This window comes from Clarias gariepinus, chromosome 22 (genome assembly GCF_024256425.1).
Source record: "Clarias gariepinus isolate MV-2021 ecotype Netherlands chromosome 22, CGAR_prim_01v2, whole genome shotgun sequence".
Taxonomy (NCBI): domain Eukaryota; kingdom Metazoa; phylum Chordata; class Actinopteri; order Siluriformes; family Clariidae; genus Clarias; species Clarias gariepinus.
In genome coordinates, this window is record NC_071121.1 from 16,852,120 (window position 1) to 16,869,292 (window position 17,173).

The following is a 17,173-nucleotide window of genomic DNA, read 5'->3' on the forward strand; positions in this document are numbered from 1 at the left end:
ATACAATTATTATTAATGTTATTATTTTTAATCATTGTTCCAAGATGTTGCAGGAGGATCAAAGTATTTAAAGTTTAACAATATGTGAAATAGGCATTCGATTATTTACTGTGTATTTATAGTTTATTGAAATAGCAGTAACCTATATAAGACTTCTCCATTTGAAAGACTGCCACTTCTATTTGTAGTAACAATGTCACTAGGGTCAGACCATTTATATTTAAGCTCACCAACAAAGGGTGAGAAAAGATTCTCAAGTTCACTCAATAATTAAATTCAATTATGTGCAATTTTTTTAAAACAACATAATCATTCATTCATTTATTCATACAATCATCATCAGGAATCATCTTGCCTGGTCATGGTGGTGGTGGTGGTCCTGGATATGGGACAGGAATATACACCCTGACTGGGACACCATTCCATTATAGAGGACCATGCACACATTCATACACTCAGTCACACCTACTAGCAATTTAGCTCAAGTCAATACACATCAGTCTTAAAATGTAGACATTTAAACTATTGGTTTTCTTATTCTTTTGTTGCTCTGTTGCATTATATCACCTAAAGGTTGTTGTTGTTTGCCATTTTGTTTGTGCCCTGATCTCTCCGCAATAATAAGCATTCACAGGTTGGTGATAGAGGGTCTGTGCCAAGAAGGCTGCCATCTTCATCTCTCTACTGGGGAATATTTATTCCTTCTCTCATTTCAGTTCTGCAACACACACAATGCAGAAACACAATATCATTTCCCACTGGCTGGCAACAGCATGCCAAACTCTTCACATCATGGGATGGAAATTGTTGTGTGGTGTGTGTTTAAGGATTGTGATGTTTGGTTTGTTAAAGTCAGTACCGTTTATAGCTTGCTGATAACCTAGTGTCCGAGTGAAGTACATTTACACACCCGACAAGTGGCCAATTATTATTGTCGGGGGGGGGGATAGGGGGGTAGGGGGTAGAGGTGGATACTGGAGAGAGAGAGAGAGAGAGAGAGAGAGAGAGAGAGAGAGAGAGAGAGAGAGAGAGAGATTTCCCAGTGACAAGTCCACAGCACACAGCAAAGTTTTTATAAGAAACTGAAGTCCAAGCCCACCATCATGCAGACCAGCAGCAGCCTTCACACCTCCAGTAAAAAGTGAGTAATCTACAGAACTTTATGGTAATAATGTTAATGTGTTAATTAATCATTTTACCATCTTGAAACTTTGCAACCCACATTGTAACTATGCACCATTTGCTCACTCATCACCTTATTATTGGAGTTGGAATGGAGACAGGGACTTGCTGTCAGTTTAGTTATAATAAAAAAAAAAAAAAACATTAATGCTGTTTTTAGAGTATCTGTGAAAACAGCAACAAAGATCCAACAACTGCTGTAGAACAACTAAATCCATAATTATTCACTGAATGTACAGACTGTTTCTTGCATGCATTAATATGCCAACTGAAAATGTACTGTTCTGTTTGGTGATACTATTCTTATTAAGTGCTGTTTGCCTTTAGGTAAGACTGAATTCATACAAACTTCTAAAGCAAGTTAGGAAGTGAGCAGAGAAAATATGCATCTGTCCAGTCTGTCCAAAATCCATGCTATGCTTTTTAGCCTGGGAACCCAGTACTAACAGTCGAGGAGGTCACTGTGTCCATCTTACTGCTGTGCTCATGATGATCTAAAAATATTGGCTATGAAAAGAAAAAAAATGGCCTTTAATTAGCTACCAGAGCAGAACTAATTTGGCAAGTCTCCGGAACTGTACTTGATGTATGAATACTGTCAGTTCTAAAGATGCTCCTTCAGTTGGCATGGAGAGCAGTGTCTAACGCATCAGTCCAAAATCACACACTGGGTTGAGATCTGATAACTCTGAAGGTGATAGCATGTGGTTTATGTCATTTTCATTCCTAAACAAACCAATCAATGAGTCTTTGTCCTCTGTGTATGGGGACTCTGTCACCCTGGAAACAATTTCTTTCATCAGGATAGAAATGTTTCATTATATGAGGGCCATTCAAGTCAAACCGGAACTTGCGATGGAATTTCTTTCAAAAGAAATGAAAGTGTAAAAACAGTTTGCAGAAGACATCAGGCAGAGTACGGTGATGAGACTCTTAGCCGCAGTAAAACATTTTAATTATGCCGTATCTCCATGAATGACGATGCTGAGCGAGGTGGTACTGCAGAGGTGAGACTACAGTTGTTCCTGTAAATATTCAGCGAGTGAAACCTTTGATCCTTGAAAATCGAAGGATAACTTGCGGAAGAGATTCATATGGGAACTGTACACACAATTTTTCATGAACATCACTTTCACATTACATGAACACAGCTAGGAGTTATTGCCACATCCCTGTACAGTCTTCACCTCACTCCAAGCCACTTCCACCTGTTTGGGCTAGGAGGAGTTAAGGGAGTTCCTGGGGGGCCAGGGATTCAGACTTATTGGTCCTTTGTCCCCAATTCCTCAAGTACATATGTAATTATACACTGATCAGCCATAAAATAAAATAAAAAACTAACAGGTGAAATTAGCTGTATTGATTATCTTATTATTATCTCATGAGCAGCAAGTGTACACTCAGTTTTTAAAAGTTAATGTGTTGGAAATAGGATTAATGACCAAGTAAAAGGATCTGAATGACTCTGACGAGGAAAGAATTGTAATGCCTTGACAACAGAGCATGTATGAAAAACAGAAGGTATTTTGGGGTGTTTCCAGTATCCAGTGGTTAGTACCTACCAATGGTGAACCAGCAATGGGTCATGGGCACCTAAAGCTCACTGATTCATCTGGTCTGATCCCACAGAAGAGTTACAGTAGATCAGAATGCTAAAAAAAAAAAAATTATAGATAGTTATGATGAAATGTTGTTGGAAAACCCAAAGCACACTGTCACTAAAATCCATTCAAAAGTTTTTTTCTAATTGACTTTCATATTCAGTACTGTGCAAAAGTCTTAGGCACATATTTTTTAAAAAATAAAAATGACTATAAACATTAATCATTATATATTATATATAATATATAGTTTCTGGTGCAATTTATGCAGTTTTATAAGAACATTAGCTGCTTAGTGTTGATGATCATCCTGCAGAACCAGAAACAGTCCTTCTGAGGACTTCTGTTGCACTTTATTCTTTTTTATGCTTGCAAAAACCAGAAGATTTGCTGCTTTTTTTTCTGGCCTACAAATATCTTTCTGTAAGATTTTATTTTCTTTTTTTTTTTTTTTGCTGCAATACTAATGTTTATGCAAATCAGAAACACAGGATACCTGAGACATTTGCACAGTACTATATGAACAACAGCACTAAATAGAGATTTCCAATATGCTTTTTTTTGTGTGTGTGTGTGTGTGTGTGTGTGTGTGTGCCCAAAGTAGGTGTTATATTAAAAGAGCTCCTTATTTTGATGAAAGGAGTGATTATAACACAGAAGAGGAGGAGGATCCAAGAGAATATTGCGATGGTTTGCACTTTTTATTATGCTCACTTTCTCAGATTGTAAAAGTGTGAATGCCCTGTTTTCAGCACACTATATATACTGTATGTAAACCTCTGCAACTCCAGTTCTGTATATATTGTTTACAGGAGGCTACCACCCTGTACGAGTGGGTGACGTTTTTAACAAGAGGTATAAGGTTCTATCCAAGCTGGGGTGGGGCTACTTCGCTACTGTGTGGCTCTGTGTGGACCTCAGGTATGTGTGTATGTTGTTTGCTATGCATCTGTGTGTGTGTGTGTGTGTGTGTGTGTGTGTGTGTGTGTGTGTGTGTGTGTGTGTGTGTGTGTGGGTGTGTGTGTGTGTGTGTGTATATATATGTGTATGTGCTTAAAATGGCCATAACAATTTTTTACATTGAAGTGTGTGTGTGTGTGTGTGTGTGTGTGTGTGTGTGTGTGTGTGTGTGGGTGTGTGGGTGTGTGTTTGTGTGTGTGGGCGTGCGTGTGTGTGTGTGTGTGTATATGTGTATGTGCTTAAAATGGCCATAACAATTATTTACATTGAAGTGTGTGTGTGTGTGTGTGTGTGTGTGTGTGTGTGTGTGTGTCTGTATATGTGTATGTGCCTAAAATGGCCATAACAATTTTTTACATTGAAGTGTGTGTGTGTGTGTGTGTGTGTGTGTGTGTGTGTGTGTGTGTGGGTGTGGGTGTGGGTGTGTGTGTGTGGGCGTGCGTGTGTGTGTGTGTGTGTGTGTGTGTGTGTGTGTGTGTGTGTGTGTGTATATGTGTATGTGCTTAAAATGGCCATAACAATTTTTTACATTGAAGTTTGTGTATGTGTGTGTGGGTGTGTGTGTGCATGCGTGCGGGCGTGCATGCGTGTGTGTGTGTGTGTGTGTGTGTGTTTCAGGTCTGGAAGGCATGTAGCAGTGAAAGTCCTGAAAAGTGGACCTGGCTTTCTGCAGGCTGGCCAAGACGAGTTAACCCTCCTGCGCTGTGTGAGCCTCTCTTGCTCTATCTCTCGCTCTTTATCTCTCTCTACCCAACATGACTGTTGCTCTTGAACCTCCAGGCCAGCAGTCCCTCTGCCTTCCACCCACTGAGAGGACACATTGTGCAGTTGCTGGATGAGTTCAAAATAGCTGGTGTTAATGGCATCCGTATCCTTTTTTAACCCTATAATCCTCCTTCACACACCCACTAAAGGCAAATCGTTTATAGCGCTCGCAGACTCATTAATTATTTCTCCTCTACATGGATCCATAACGTTAGCATATATTCCATTTTAATCATTTGCAACCAAAATGTGGCATGAAGTGAACGCAGACGTTTTCAGGCTTGACTTCTGGATACAGATGTGTGTTTGGTACTGGAGTTGCTGGGTCCAGATCTGCGCTGTTGGCAAGTGTGTTTCGGCCAGCCTGGCCTCTCACTCACATGTGTCAGAAGAATAATCACTCAGGTGAGTCAAAACAATAGAATGACATTATTGATCTGAACATTTTGTTTCCAATGTTATTAAAAATTTTGTGATCTGTCTTAAAATGAATATAGCTCATATGTCTTAATATAAGTCTTAAATGTTTATTTTGTGGATTTTAATTTAGCTGAAACTGAGATATTTATATTTATTTATGCTTACTCTAAACTGTTGAACCTAATTATTTGATAAACAACTAAGGGTGTGTTCACACTTGACATGTTTGGTTTGATTAAATTGAATTTGGTGCAGTTGTTCTGTTTAAACAGACAAACTTTGCAGTTTGAGCGAAATGTGACCATGCACCACTGAACGAAGATATGTAACTGAACCAAGTCTGCAAACACTACTGGAGACAGTGGGCAGATTTAAATGGGCAGAGATAATAAAAAAACAACCTTGCTACATTATTTAAAAGTGCTGAAATTAAAAAGGAAAAAAAATGAAATACCTAATGTTGTTAATAAATTTAACACTGACAACTTAAATGCTAAATTTAACGAGTATCCAAAGACCATCACTATGGAAAGAACACAAGGGTACAGGAGCACACGTGATATCACAGCAAGGCTGCATTTGAAATAAAGAGTGCAAAACATGCACTAATGTACGAGGGTTGAACAGTTAAATGAAAAGTCCTATGTTTTTGAGCACTCTCACTATTGAATAAAGCTTTCCTGAACTATCATGCATGTTCCTGTGCTCTCGAGAGGAGAGAGTGTATCAAATGATTAAAGATTGCTGCTTGATTTTTATTTTTATTCTAATTAATTGAATGAGGGCATGCTTGTGTTGTTTTCAGTGTAATTCAGCTGGTAAAGATACCACCATATATAATCTACATGCCTTCTTTTGTGTCTTTTGGACCGATGTTGAAAACGCCAGTGTGGACCAGGACGAGCAAGCCGGAACAATAGGTTACTTGCGTAACCCCGGTTCTCTGATAGCATTAAGTGAGGTGTCTCACTATGGGATACGCCCCTTCCGCGTATTCTTCAGAAGTCCTATTACACTACGTCAGCCCCAATTGGCTGGCAGACGTGACGTTGTGTCTGGGAGTGGCCTCCCCCCCCTCCGTATAAAAGGGGCAGCACAGCGTCACTTCGCTATTCAAAACAAGCAACCTCTTCCTCGCTTCACACAGCAAGGAGGGTCATCTGGTGAGACACCTCACTTAATGCTATCAGAGAACCGGGGTTACGCAAGTAACCTATTGTTCTCTTTCAAGCATACGTTTCGGTGTCTCACTATGGGATATTCTAACTCCCGTATTGTCAGATAGCCTGTCTTGAAGTCTTCTGCCAACCATACCCAAAGCCTTCAGGGCTGAACGAGTTTTAGTCTTTAGATTCTGTCCCTACGCTCAGTACTGCATGAGCTAAAGTCTGAGCTGTAACGTCCAGTTTGTAAAATCTGGCAAATGTGTGCGGAGATGACCAGCTCGCCGCTTTACATATATCCTGTAATGTGATTCCCTTAAAAAGAGCCCAGGAACTTGACATTCCCCTTGTCGAGTGCGCGCGTACGCCAGTTGGGGGTTCTAGACCCTTGCTGGAATAAGCCAATGAAATCGCCTCCACTATCCAATGTGATAAGCGCTGTTTAGTGATCGGCTTCCCTGTACGAGGTTTCATCCAAGAAACGAACAGCTGATCACTTTCCCTTAGACCTCTGGTCCGCTCTGTATAGATGCGCAGAGCGCGCACAGGGCACAGCGTGTTTAGCTTTTGCTGCTCTGATGAAGCAAAAGGAGGTGGATGGAAGGCCCTTAACTCAAAAGGGTTTATCGCATTAATGACTTTAGGCATGAACGCCGGGTTAGGTTTCATAATTACTCCTGCATCCCCGGACATGAACTGTAAGCATGCTGGATGCACAGAAAGAGCATGAATCTCGCTCACGCGCTTCGCTGAGACCAAAACTACTAATAGTGCAGTCTTAAAAGACAGTGCCTTGAAATCAGCCTTGTCTAGTGGTTCAAATGGGGACATAGACAATGCATCAAGCACCAACCCCAAATCCCATGATGGGGTAAGTAGTTTAGAGACCGGCAGGGCGCGGCGCGCGCCCCTCATGAATCTGCATATCAAAGGATGTTGTCCCACTGTTTTATCATCAAAACCAATGTGACAAGCCGATATAGCAGCCAGAAACACTTTTATGGTTGAGAACGCTTTGCCTTTGTCTATCATTTCCTGAAGGAATGAAAGAACTACTGCCACTGAACACTGAAAAGGAATCTCGTGTCTAGTTGCGCACCAGCGTTCGAACACATTCCATTTACAATCATAAAGAGATCTAGTTGATGCCGCCCTGGCATTCTGTATGGTTTTGATAACACTGTCGGGTAGACCAGTTTTACTTAAGTTGGACCACTCACGGGCCAGGCCCATAGTGCCAGTCGTTCCGGATGAGGATGGAAGATTTCCCCCTCCTCTTGTGACAGAAGGTCTCTGCGCTGCGGGAGAGACCACGGCTCGTCGTACAGCATATGTATAATCTCTGCAAGCCAGTGTTTCCCCGGCCATCTCGGGGCTATTAGTATTAGTCTCATACCTTCCTCCCTTACTCTGCAGAGTGTTGGTGATATGAGCGCTATCGGTGGGAATGCGTATAGGAGAGTGCGAGGCCACTCGTGTGCTAGCGCGTCTATTCCCAGGGGCGCGCTCTGGTCCTTCAGGGAAAAGAACAGGTGACACTGGGCATTGTCTTGGGACGCGAACAGATCCACTGTCGCTCTGCCATACATGCCCCAGATCTGTTCGATCACTTCTCTGTTCAGTTTCCACTCCCCGTAGAGGGGATTTCCCCTGGACAGCAGATCCGCGCCCCGATTCATCACACCCTGTACGTGTGTCACTCTCAGGGATAGAAGGTTGACACTGCCCCATAAGATCAGTCTGCGTGCTAACGTGTGCAGAAGGAGTGATCTGAGGCCTCCCTGACGATTTATGTAGGCTACAACTGTCGTGTTGTCCGTTCTCACAAGGACATGTTCTCCTTTCAGAAAAGGAAGAAAATGCTTTAGCGTCAGAAAAACAGCTAGCATTTCTAGATAGTTTATGTGAAGATTGGTCATATGCTGACCCCATCTCCCATTCACTATTCTGCCCTCGTGAATGCCCCCCCAACCGGACAGCGTCGTTATTATCTTCCTGTGCCGAACTACACCCATGGATACCCCTTGAGTCAGGAAGTTCGGGCGTTTCCACTGGCGCAGTGCCAGAACTGCCTCTGACGTCACTCTTACCCTTTTCCGTGAGTGACGTACCGGGTCCAGCCCTTGGGACGCTACCCAGCGCTGGAATTCCCTCATATGTAGTCTCCCTAGCGGGATAACCATCAGGGCTGAGGCCATCAGTCCTAATAATCTGAGGCATGTACGAAAGGAAACCTTGTTTCCCCTCTGAAAGTGGGTCATGCAACAGGTGAATCTTTTCACCCTGTCTGCCGATAGTCGCGCCCTGAAGTTCACTGAGTCCAGCGACAGTCCCAGATACACTATGGACCGTGTGGGAGTTAAAACACTCTTTTCTGTGTTCAATCTTAGCCCCAGTTTCTGTATATGTTCCAGAAGTATCGCTGTGTGCTCTCTCGCTTCTTGTTCCGAGCGAGCTGTCACAAGCCAATCGTCTATGTAAGTAGCGAGACGAATGCCTTTCTCCCTGAGCGGGGTGAGCGCCGCTTCTGTACATTTTATAAATACTCTGGGGCTGAGGGACAAGCCGAATGGTAGCACCAGATATTCGTATACCACACCAAGGAAGGCAAATCTCAGAAACTTCCTGTGTGGTGGGTATATCTTTATGTGAAAATATGCGTCCTTCAGATCGATTGATGTGAACCAATCTCCCTGGCGCACCATTTGTAGGAGTGTAGAATGCGTGAGCATTCTGAATTTGTATCTCCTTAGGTATACGTTCAACGCACGTAGATCTAGTATTGGGCGGAGGGCTTGGGTTCCCTTCTTTGGAACGAGAAAATATCTCGAGTAAAACCCGCTGTGGCTCTCCTCTGGTGGAACCACTCTTATTGCCTTTTTGTTCAACAGAGAGGAAATTTCCTCCTGAAGGACATGCTTCAACTCCCCCTTCACCTGGGAATGAATTATCCCTTTGAATTTTGGAGGGGAAGTTGCGAATTGCAGTCTGTACCCGAATTGTATTGTCTTTAATACCCAGCGGGACTGCGTGCATTCTTGCCAGCTGCGTATCTGCAGTGTTCTGGCGCCCTCGCGCGGCTGAGTCACGGACGGTTCTGTGGTCTGTACTGCGCATGCGCGAGCACTTAGCGCTTTGACAGAATCTGTGTGATCCATCACCTCTGTGAGAGCGACAGCTTCCCGAGGTGACGTTATATTTTGGTTTATTGATATGTTTTGCAACATTTTTTGGGGAGATATATTTTTTGATATTTTTGGGGGGTTCAGTAAAAGCTTTATTGGGGTTTGAACGTGAGACATGCTTGTGATACATTGATGTATGTACACTGCTGCACCGTTCCTCTTTCGCTTTACTGTCTTGCCCCTGGCCCACCCGGGCTCTCCCCTCCACACAGAACAACTTCGGACCTCGGAACTCGTCCTTTTCAACATTTAAGGGTCGGGAACTAGCGAAATGGGGGGCTGTTGGTTCCCTTCCCGAGGAAAGACCCCATCAAACGGCCTTCTTCTTCCTCCTCACTCCCTGAAGATGGGGTTGAGGATGAGGATGGGGTTGAGGAGCAGGCTGTGCCGTCTGAGTTGCCGCTGGCGGATAGTTTCTTCTCTGCCAGGGAGATCTTTGCTCTGCGACTCCGCCTTGGCCAGCTGAAGTTGTGTTCGGCCTCTGCCGTTTGGGGATGCGATAACTGGGGGAAGGGCGGGCTGTGACCTGTGCGAAGGTCTGCCTGAGTGGCGGGGGGGGGGGGGGGGGGGGGGCCGCCTGTGCCTTCCTGGGCATACAAAGCTGTAGCGCCTCGTCATCCCTTTTTTTCTCCTCACATCTCTTTTGCATCAGGGTGAGAGCCGAGCCGAAAATTCCGTCAGCCACCACTGGTGCATCCAAGATAGACTCTTTCTCTCTGTCGGAGAGATTCGCCAAGTTGAGCCACCGGCCTCTCTCCTGAATGACCATCGTGGCCATTGCTTTCCCCGCGGCTTGTACCGCGCACCTCTGAAGCCTCAGAGAGAGATCTGTCACTATACAGATCTCCTCCCACTGTGTCTGACCTGGTGTGGCCGAGGCTTCGTCCTGCAGCTCCGCTTGGTACGCGGTCAGCAGAGAGGTCGCGTTTAGAGCTCTGACGCATAGCGCGACTGCCTTGTATGCGCGTTCCGTCATGTTTGACTGGAAGCGCTCCGTTTTCGACGGCAACGACGGATTTGCAGCCGCCGTGTGTCTCGGGAGCAAGTGCGCAGCCACTAACCGTTCCATGGGGGGCATCCTGAAAAGTCCCTCTCTTTCCATGCCCTCCACGTCGAGTGCAGATCCCCCCTGCACTGGCGTCTTGCTCGTAAACGTTTTTTTCTTTCCATGTCACCGCGAGCTCCTCCAGGAGCTCTGGGAAGACTGGAAGGAGCTGCCGTGCCGCCCGTTTCGCTCTCGGCAGCCTCTTACCTTCGTAGCGAGACTTTGCAGTCTCTGCCACTACAGTCGGCCACTGAATATTCAGCTTTTCCGCGGCGCGTTTGCACACGTCCTACAGGTCGACGCTCAGGAGCGGGGATGGTGCCCCGTCCATAGCTTCAGCGGCTCCGGGGTGGAAGGAAAGGGGAGTCCTCGAGATCCTCCTCTTCCTCAGAAAGGAGAAAGTCGGACTGACCCTCTTCCTCGAAGTCTAGCGCGCCTTCCTCTTCGTCAGTGCTGAGCACACTGGGTAGAGGGGCGCAGACGTCGAGCTGTTCACCCCAGGATAAGGCTGCCGTGGTGGGCAGCTCCACAAGGATGGATACCTGTGGGGTGGCAGCTGGAGTGGGGCTAGGTGAGAGGAGTGGGTCGAGGCCCGACAGGCTGGCTTGGCGCGCTAGCCTGCGACGAAGGCTCTTCGCGGTTAAGCGTGCGCAGTGTTCGCATGAACCGGGGTTGTCTAGCGCTAGTTGCGCATGTTTCAGCCCAAGACACGACGAGCAGACCTGGTGTGTGTCTTTGCTCGAAATTTTGTTCCCACAAACACAAATACGCACGTCTCCTCCCTCTCTAGCCTTAGCGGTCTGCGTTGCTGCAGCCATATTGTTTTTAAACGGTCCTAGAATCAACTGGAGTGTCGATAAAAGGAGCTAGGCGAAAGACGGTGTGGTGATTAGTCGTTCTGAAAGATAGGCTTCTGGTGTGAAGCGAGAAGAGGTTTTTGAATAGCAAAGTGACGCTGTGCTGCCCCTTTTATACGGAGGGGGGGGAGGCCACTCCCAGACACAACTGCCAGCCAATTGGGGCTGGCGTAGTGTAATAGGACTTCTGAAGAATACGCGGAAGGGGCGTATCCCATAGTGAGACACCGAAACGTATGCTTGAAAGAGAACTAATGTATAACTATACGCTTTGGTTCAAACCAAATGAACCAAACTACAATTGTGAAAACTACATTGATTAAAATGAATCAATAGCCCAGTAATAAAATTGCCATTGGTCAAGAATGTCAGGGCAGCACCATGCAGAAGTTACACATTAAAACTTTTTTTCGGCTGCTCCTGTCAAGGGGTCACTACAGCGAACCATCTGATCCACACTCAACTTTGGTGAATTTTACACCGGATGCCCTTCCTGACACAACCCACACATTTTATCTGGGCTTGGGACTGGCACTGCATGCAGGGGCTGGGTAGTATTGGATGTGGCAACCCACCGACAGCAGGGCTTAAACACCAGATCCTCAGTTTCCCAAAACAACAACCTAGAGCCTTAGCCACCTTAGCCACCACTTCCCCTTACACATTATCTGTGTTTTATTAGCATGATTGGCCCTAATTCTAATACATTCAATATTTTGGTCAGGATTTCATAAAAGCCTCTTTGCATGAATTTATTCACAGGTGCTTGAGGGTCTTGACTATCTGCACACACACTGTAAGATCATCCATGCAGACATCAAGCCTGAGAACATTCTGCTCTGTCTGGGGCGGCAGCCTCTGGAACACACCACATACATAAATCCAGGTATAAAAGAGCATAACATATATTAACCACCACATAAATGTATTTAATAAGTCAACTTTACCCTTTGTCTTTCATTACACAAATCTAGAGAACATTTCAGTGAAAATCACAGACCTGGGCAGCTCCTGCTGGGTGGTGAGTGTAAGACTTCAAACATTCTGTGTATCACAGTATTGCATCGCCAAAAAAATAAAAAATTGACTCACCCTGTTCCAGTACAAGCACTTCTGTGAGAAGATCCAGACCCAGCAGTATCGTGCTGTGGAAGTTCTGCTCGGTTCTGATTACGGGCCTCCTGCTGATATCTGGAGTGTAGCCTGCATGGTGAGTCACTTGTGGGTGTAGATTTAGCTTGAAAAAAATTGACTATAATAGGCTTTGGGCCAGTACTTAGCTATGGTGGTGTGGAGATGAATTTAAAGGGGATGTAAAGATGGAAAATCAGTTTAAATTATACTTGGATTATACAGTATGTGATAGTTCAACTGAATATTAAAATTATAAAAGCTGCTACAAAGCTAACTGCAAATTGTTTAAAGTGATAGTTTGGGTTTTTTCAAGGCTTTTGTCAGTCACATTGAGGTGCATGTAAGTTAACATAGGTCTTACGTATCATACATTTTTTGTACGGCTAGTTCCGGTTAGCCATACAGCTACCTTCTATGAAATAAAAGAGTTACATTTGTACTGAATCCACCCTTATATCTTTGAAATATACCAACTTCATTTATCTCAGTTGGACTGCGGAAGTTTTATATGAGTCTCAGACAACTTTAAGTCTGCGTGCAGAGCAGGAAAACTTATAACGGCCTCTGAGTGGCGCAATGGTAAAGGGCTCAGCCGATCATTCAGAGATTGTAAGTTTGATTCCCGGGTGATGCTGTAACCTCTCACAGCTGATTGGCCAAGCCCTCTCAGAGGGGAGGGATGAGAGGTACTTAGTGCTCCCACATTAATCATGGCTCTTCAGCCAATCGTCTGTGAGCTTATGCAAGCGGAAGGAGCGGATAACGCTGTCCTCTGAGAGTGTTATGCCGCTCCCAATAGTGTGTGAGCGAACATTTCGAAAAGATGCGCTCGCCTGGTGTCACGTGGTTTGGAGGAAGCATATGATAGTCTTTAGCCCTCCCGACTGCATGGTAGTAGCTTAATGTGCACTTTGATAGAAGTGTAAAATTCATAGGTCAAAATCTAGCTACTATAATAAATAAATAAACAAAAACAATAAATGCAGAATGTTCACTTGAAAGAAATATGGAAGGTAAACAAAAATAAGTGAGATAGTAATGGGATATGTTGAACTTCAATTTATTGTAATAATAATATTGCCATTAAAATACTTGGGCATGTGTAAAAGCTTAACAGCTATAATTACTTTTAGAGTGCAAATTTTCAAAGCCACATTAATGTTCTGCTCTTTTTTCCCAATAGGCGTTTGAGCTTGCCACTGGCGACCCTTTATTTGAGCCCAAACCTGGAAGGAATTTCTCTTTGGAAGAAGGTATACTTATAGTAATATAGGTATTACTATATAAAATAGCAATAAAAAAACAATGAATAAATAATCAAGCAATGTTTACATTTCAGACCATCTAGCACATATTATTGAGCTCCTGGGTAAGATCCCTGCATCAATGGCTCTGTCTGGGAAATATTCATCAAAGTATTTCAACAGCAAAGGTAAGCAAGTAAGCAGTATTTATTTTTAGAATATTAAAATATTTAAAAAGTATGATGAACTTTTAACCATTATACACAGTATTACATTAAGAGGGACTAAATAAGAAGGTAAATTAGCTCTTTTTTTTGCCATTTCCCTTTGTTTGGCTTGGGTTTTGTGATCACTACTGGAAGTAGTTGACAACATGTAACAGCAATCAGTATTTAATTTTTAGAGGATTTAATTAGCATAAATCACATTCACACACAGTAAAATGTTTATCTGAAGGGTACCTAATGCCTTTATAACACATTCATAACCACCGCATAAATATCTTATAAAGCATACTGGGGGGAAAAATTAATAAAGTAATATTAGAGGCTGTATGTGACTTTGTATTTACATAAACAAGAGCTAATGATCATGTTAAAGTATCAGTTGTGGTCTATTAATCCATACTTAATTTTTTTAATCCCTTTTTTATTTAAAAAATTTATTTTATTAATATTAGTATTATTAACTGCACAGTCACAACCTTGAGATAGTATAAAGTACACATAATGATGTGGGCTTCATAAAATGAAGTTGCATTATAACGGTGCTTCATTAAATGCAAATGGAGCTTTTTTAAATGAAGAAGCATTTAAAAAATAAAGCTTACATATAAAAGTTTTCACAATGGTTTATATGTTTTAAACATGGTATCATAACTATTTTTTTTTTCAAAATAAAGTTAAATAAACACAAATGAAACCATCGCAAATAGTCAACACCTACACTACCGTTTAAAAGTTTTAAAACACTTGCAAATTTCTTTTTTTTTTGTCATTTGTTTTCTACATTCTACAACAATACTGGAGATTTCAAAACTATAAAATAACACATATGGAATTAGGTAATTACGTAACAACAACAAAAACTACAGTTAGCTGTTATTATTTTAAGACGCAGAGGTCAGCCTTTCTGTAATAGTTCTTGCAAGAACAGTATTGTCAAGTGCATTTGCAAAATCCTTCAAGCACCATAATGAAACTGGCTCTCATGAAGGCCATCCCAGGAGGGCGAGACCAAAACCTACCTCTGCTGCAGACGAGAAGTTCATTTAGAGTTATTAGCCTGAAAAATGACCAATTAACAGCACCTCAGACTAGAGGCGTTATGAAGTCTTTACAGAGCATAAGTAGCAGAAACATCTCACCATTAACTGTTCAAAGGAGATTAATGCATTTTTTGGACGCCTTCAGCATTCCTTTACAATGTAGAAAGTAAGTTAGAAAGTGTTCTAAAACTTTTGAACGGTAGTGTACATAAAAATATGTGTTTTTATCTTCGTGGTATGATGACATATAATTTACATGTACTGAAGGAGGATAAATGAAAGTGCAGCGAAAAACAGTATTTAATCAAATACAAAAATTGGCAAACAAACCAAACACTGGTGTATCCAAAGTGGAGGTCAAAGGCAGAGATTGGTCAATCTCCAATATGTTGAAACAGGGCAAATAACAGGCTAGGTCAGACAGAATAAAAGTTTAACATACTGAATAACATCTCAGGAGAATGTATTTCGCAACTGACACTAACTACTGAGTCCTATTTATAGGCTGGCGTAATTGTATAAGGTGTAAGAAATAAACATTATGCAGTGCCTGTGAATGACTTAGAGCCCAATGGAAATACCCCTAAAGGAAAAATGCTGCTAAAACAAATTTTCTTTTTAAAATTTTCTTGTGTCTTATGTATGCTGCTACAGGAGACCTGCAGAGAATTCATACACTTCGTCCCTGGGGGTTGTATGAAGTCCTGATAGAGAAATATCACTTCCTTCTTCAAGAAGCAACTCTCTTCGCAGATCTTCTGCTCCTGATGATGGAGTTCCTGCCAGAGCAAAGAGTGACAGCCGCTCAGTGTCTCAAACACCCATGGCTGAAATTGTGACCTTACTGTACATTCCCCTCTGACTCATAAAACTCTTAAAATATTTTACCTTTTAGATTTAAATGTTCATGTGTAACAAATGTCATTCTTCATTCAGAAATCTCTATTGTATTATAATCATTTAGACAATGAGGCTTTTGTACTCCAGCTCAGGGATCATGGACTATGATAAGAGACAGAATATCACACAAATATGTGCCTTGTAGAAATTATAGCTTTTTTGTACACAGTAAAGGATAAACAACCATATCTAAAATGTTCATGTTCGCTAGTATACTGCAAATCTTTTACAATCAGCGAATGTCTAAATGTGACATGATGTCGAATATGGCTTATTTTTTGCACTAGCCAAAAGTTTTTTCCTGCTTATTTTTATAAATAGAAAAAAACTTAGCACCAACCTTACGATAATGTAGGGTTATTATGATAACTATACAAGTATTATCATGAATTGATTTTACTAAACACATACAAACTATTAGAGGATTATTATTTATATATTTATTTTGCCCAAATATTATGCCCAAATTGTCATTATTAGTGTGAATTTTCGTATTATTTTTCGAATTGCTATAAATCCACCGTCCAGCTTTGTCACAATGAATAAATCAATCTGCTGATGTGTTTGTATCAATGTAAATATGCAATTCAGTATCAGTAATATGTTATTAGAGTTTTTATGTTTTCACCGCAAACAGCAGAACAAGTATTGATAATAGTAAGACGAATACAGAGTGTTTGTTTTTTTTTTTTGGTTTTTCTAAATAAATAAATAAATAAATAAATAAACGAATAAATAAATGATGTAATAATGAGTGAAGGTCCTAAATGGTGTTTATCACATATTGCAGACACTTGGTTTGGTTGTCTCATATACTGTGAGTGCACATCTCATGTCACTATTTTTGCAGTCTTAAGAAAAACATATTTTTTTCAAACGTAGCCAGAAGTTTTGCAAACTTTATGACCCTATTTAGAAGGTGACACTATTTTACAGAAGGAAACGTGTGTCCAGGCCCTTTTTCTCTTCAATAGTCCAGCTACATGATTTTTGATTATCACCGAATGTCCTGGTACAATAGTATGGCCTCTCAGGTGAGATTCACACTTCCAAGACACACTGTTGAGCAGAACTGAACTTCCCCAGTGAGCCCCCCACAGTATTTCAACTGCACATAAAATCAATTGTGCCTGGCTAACCCTGTGGTCGACCCTTGACGATCTCGTACGGTCTGAGAGCAACCCATCTTGTGGGACAGTGCTGCAGAAAAAGCTATCAGTGCATCTACCCATGAAATCGCACTCTTGCAGAGCGTGGAAAATTACAGTTCCAGAGAGTCGTTCTGATGTTTGGATGTGACTCGTCCAGAAGCCTCAGGCCTGTAACTACAATGAAGCTTCCATTGAATATTTAACAACTTTATGAATTCCTGCATACCCTATTTAGCGATATGAGCTCCATGATCTGAATGAATGCATTCAGATATATCCCATACAAGAGAAAAAGTCTT

General features: G+C 42.2%; 1 protein-coding gene across 2 annotated transcripts; it reads left to right on the top strand.

The window, feature by feature from the left end:
- Positions 1–1,046: 1,046 nt before the first annotated feature.
- si:ch211-220i18.4 (SRSF protein kinase 3) lies at positions 1,047–16,393 on the top strand. Of its 2 annotated transcripts, none has more exons than XM_053481998.1 (12): positions 1,047–1,141; positions 3,385–3,473; positions 3,596–3,704; positions 4,362–4,449; positions 4,524–4,611; positions 4,807–4,913; positions 11,941–12,064; positions 12,153–12,199; positions 12,281–12,388; positions 13,496–13,565; positions 13,652–13,744; positions 15,478–16,393. In XM_053481998.1, the coding sequence occupies exons 1-12, from the start codon at positions 1,104–1,106 to the stop codon at positions 15,660–15,662; spliced, it is 1,146 nt and encodes a 381-aa protein (XP_053337973.1). In that variant the 5' UTR covers positions 1,047–1,103; the 3' UTR covers positions 15,663–16,393. The 2 variants fall into 2 exon arrangements, with proteins under 2 accessions (XP_053337973.1, XP_053337974.1); XM_053481999.1 differs by having other exon boundaries at positions 3,388–3,473.
- Positions 16,394–17,173: the final 780 nt, after the last annotated feature.

Coding starts and splice junctions, on each gene's coding strand:
- si:ch211-220i18.4 (XM_053481998.1), top strand. CDS start 1,104: ATGCAGACCAGCAGCAGCCTTCACACCTCCAGTAAAAA. Junction 3,474..3,595: donor TCCAAGAGAATATTGCGATG/GTTTGCACTTTT, acceptor TATTGTTTACAG/GAGGCTACCACCCTGTACGA. Junction 13,566..13,651: donor GAATTTCTCTTTGGAAGAAG/GTATACTTATAG, acceptor TTTACATTTCAG/ACCATCTAGCACATATTATT.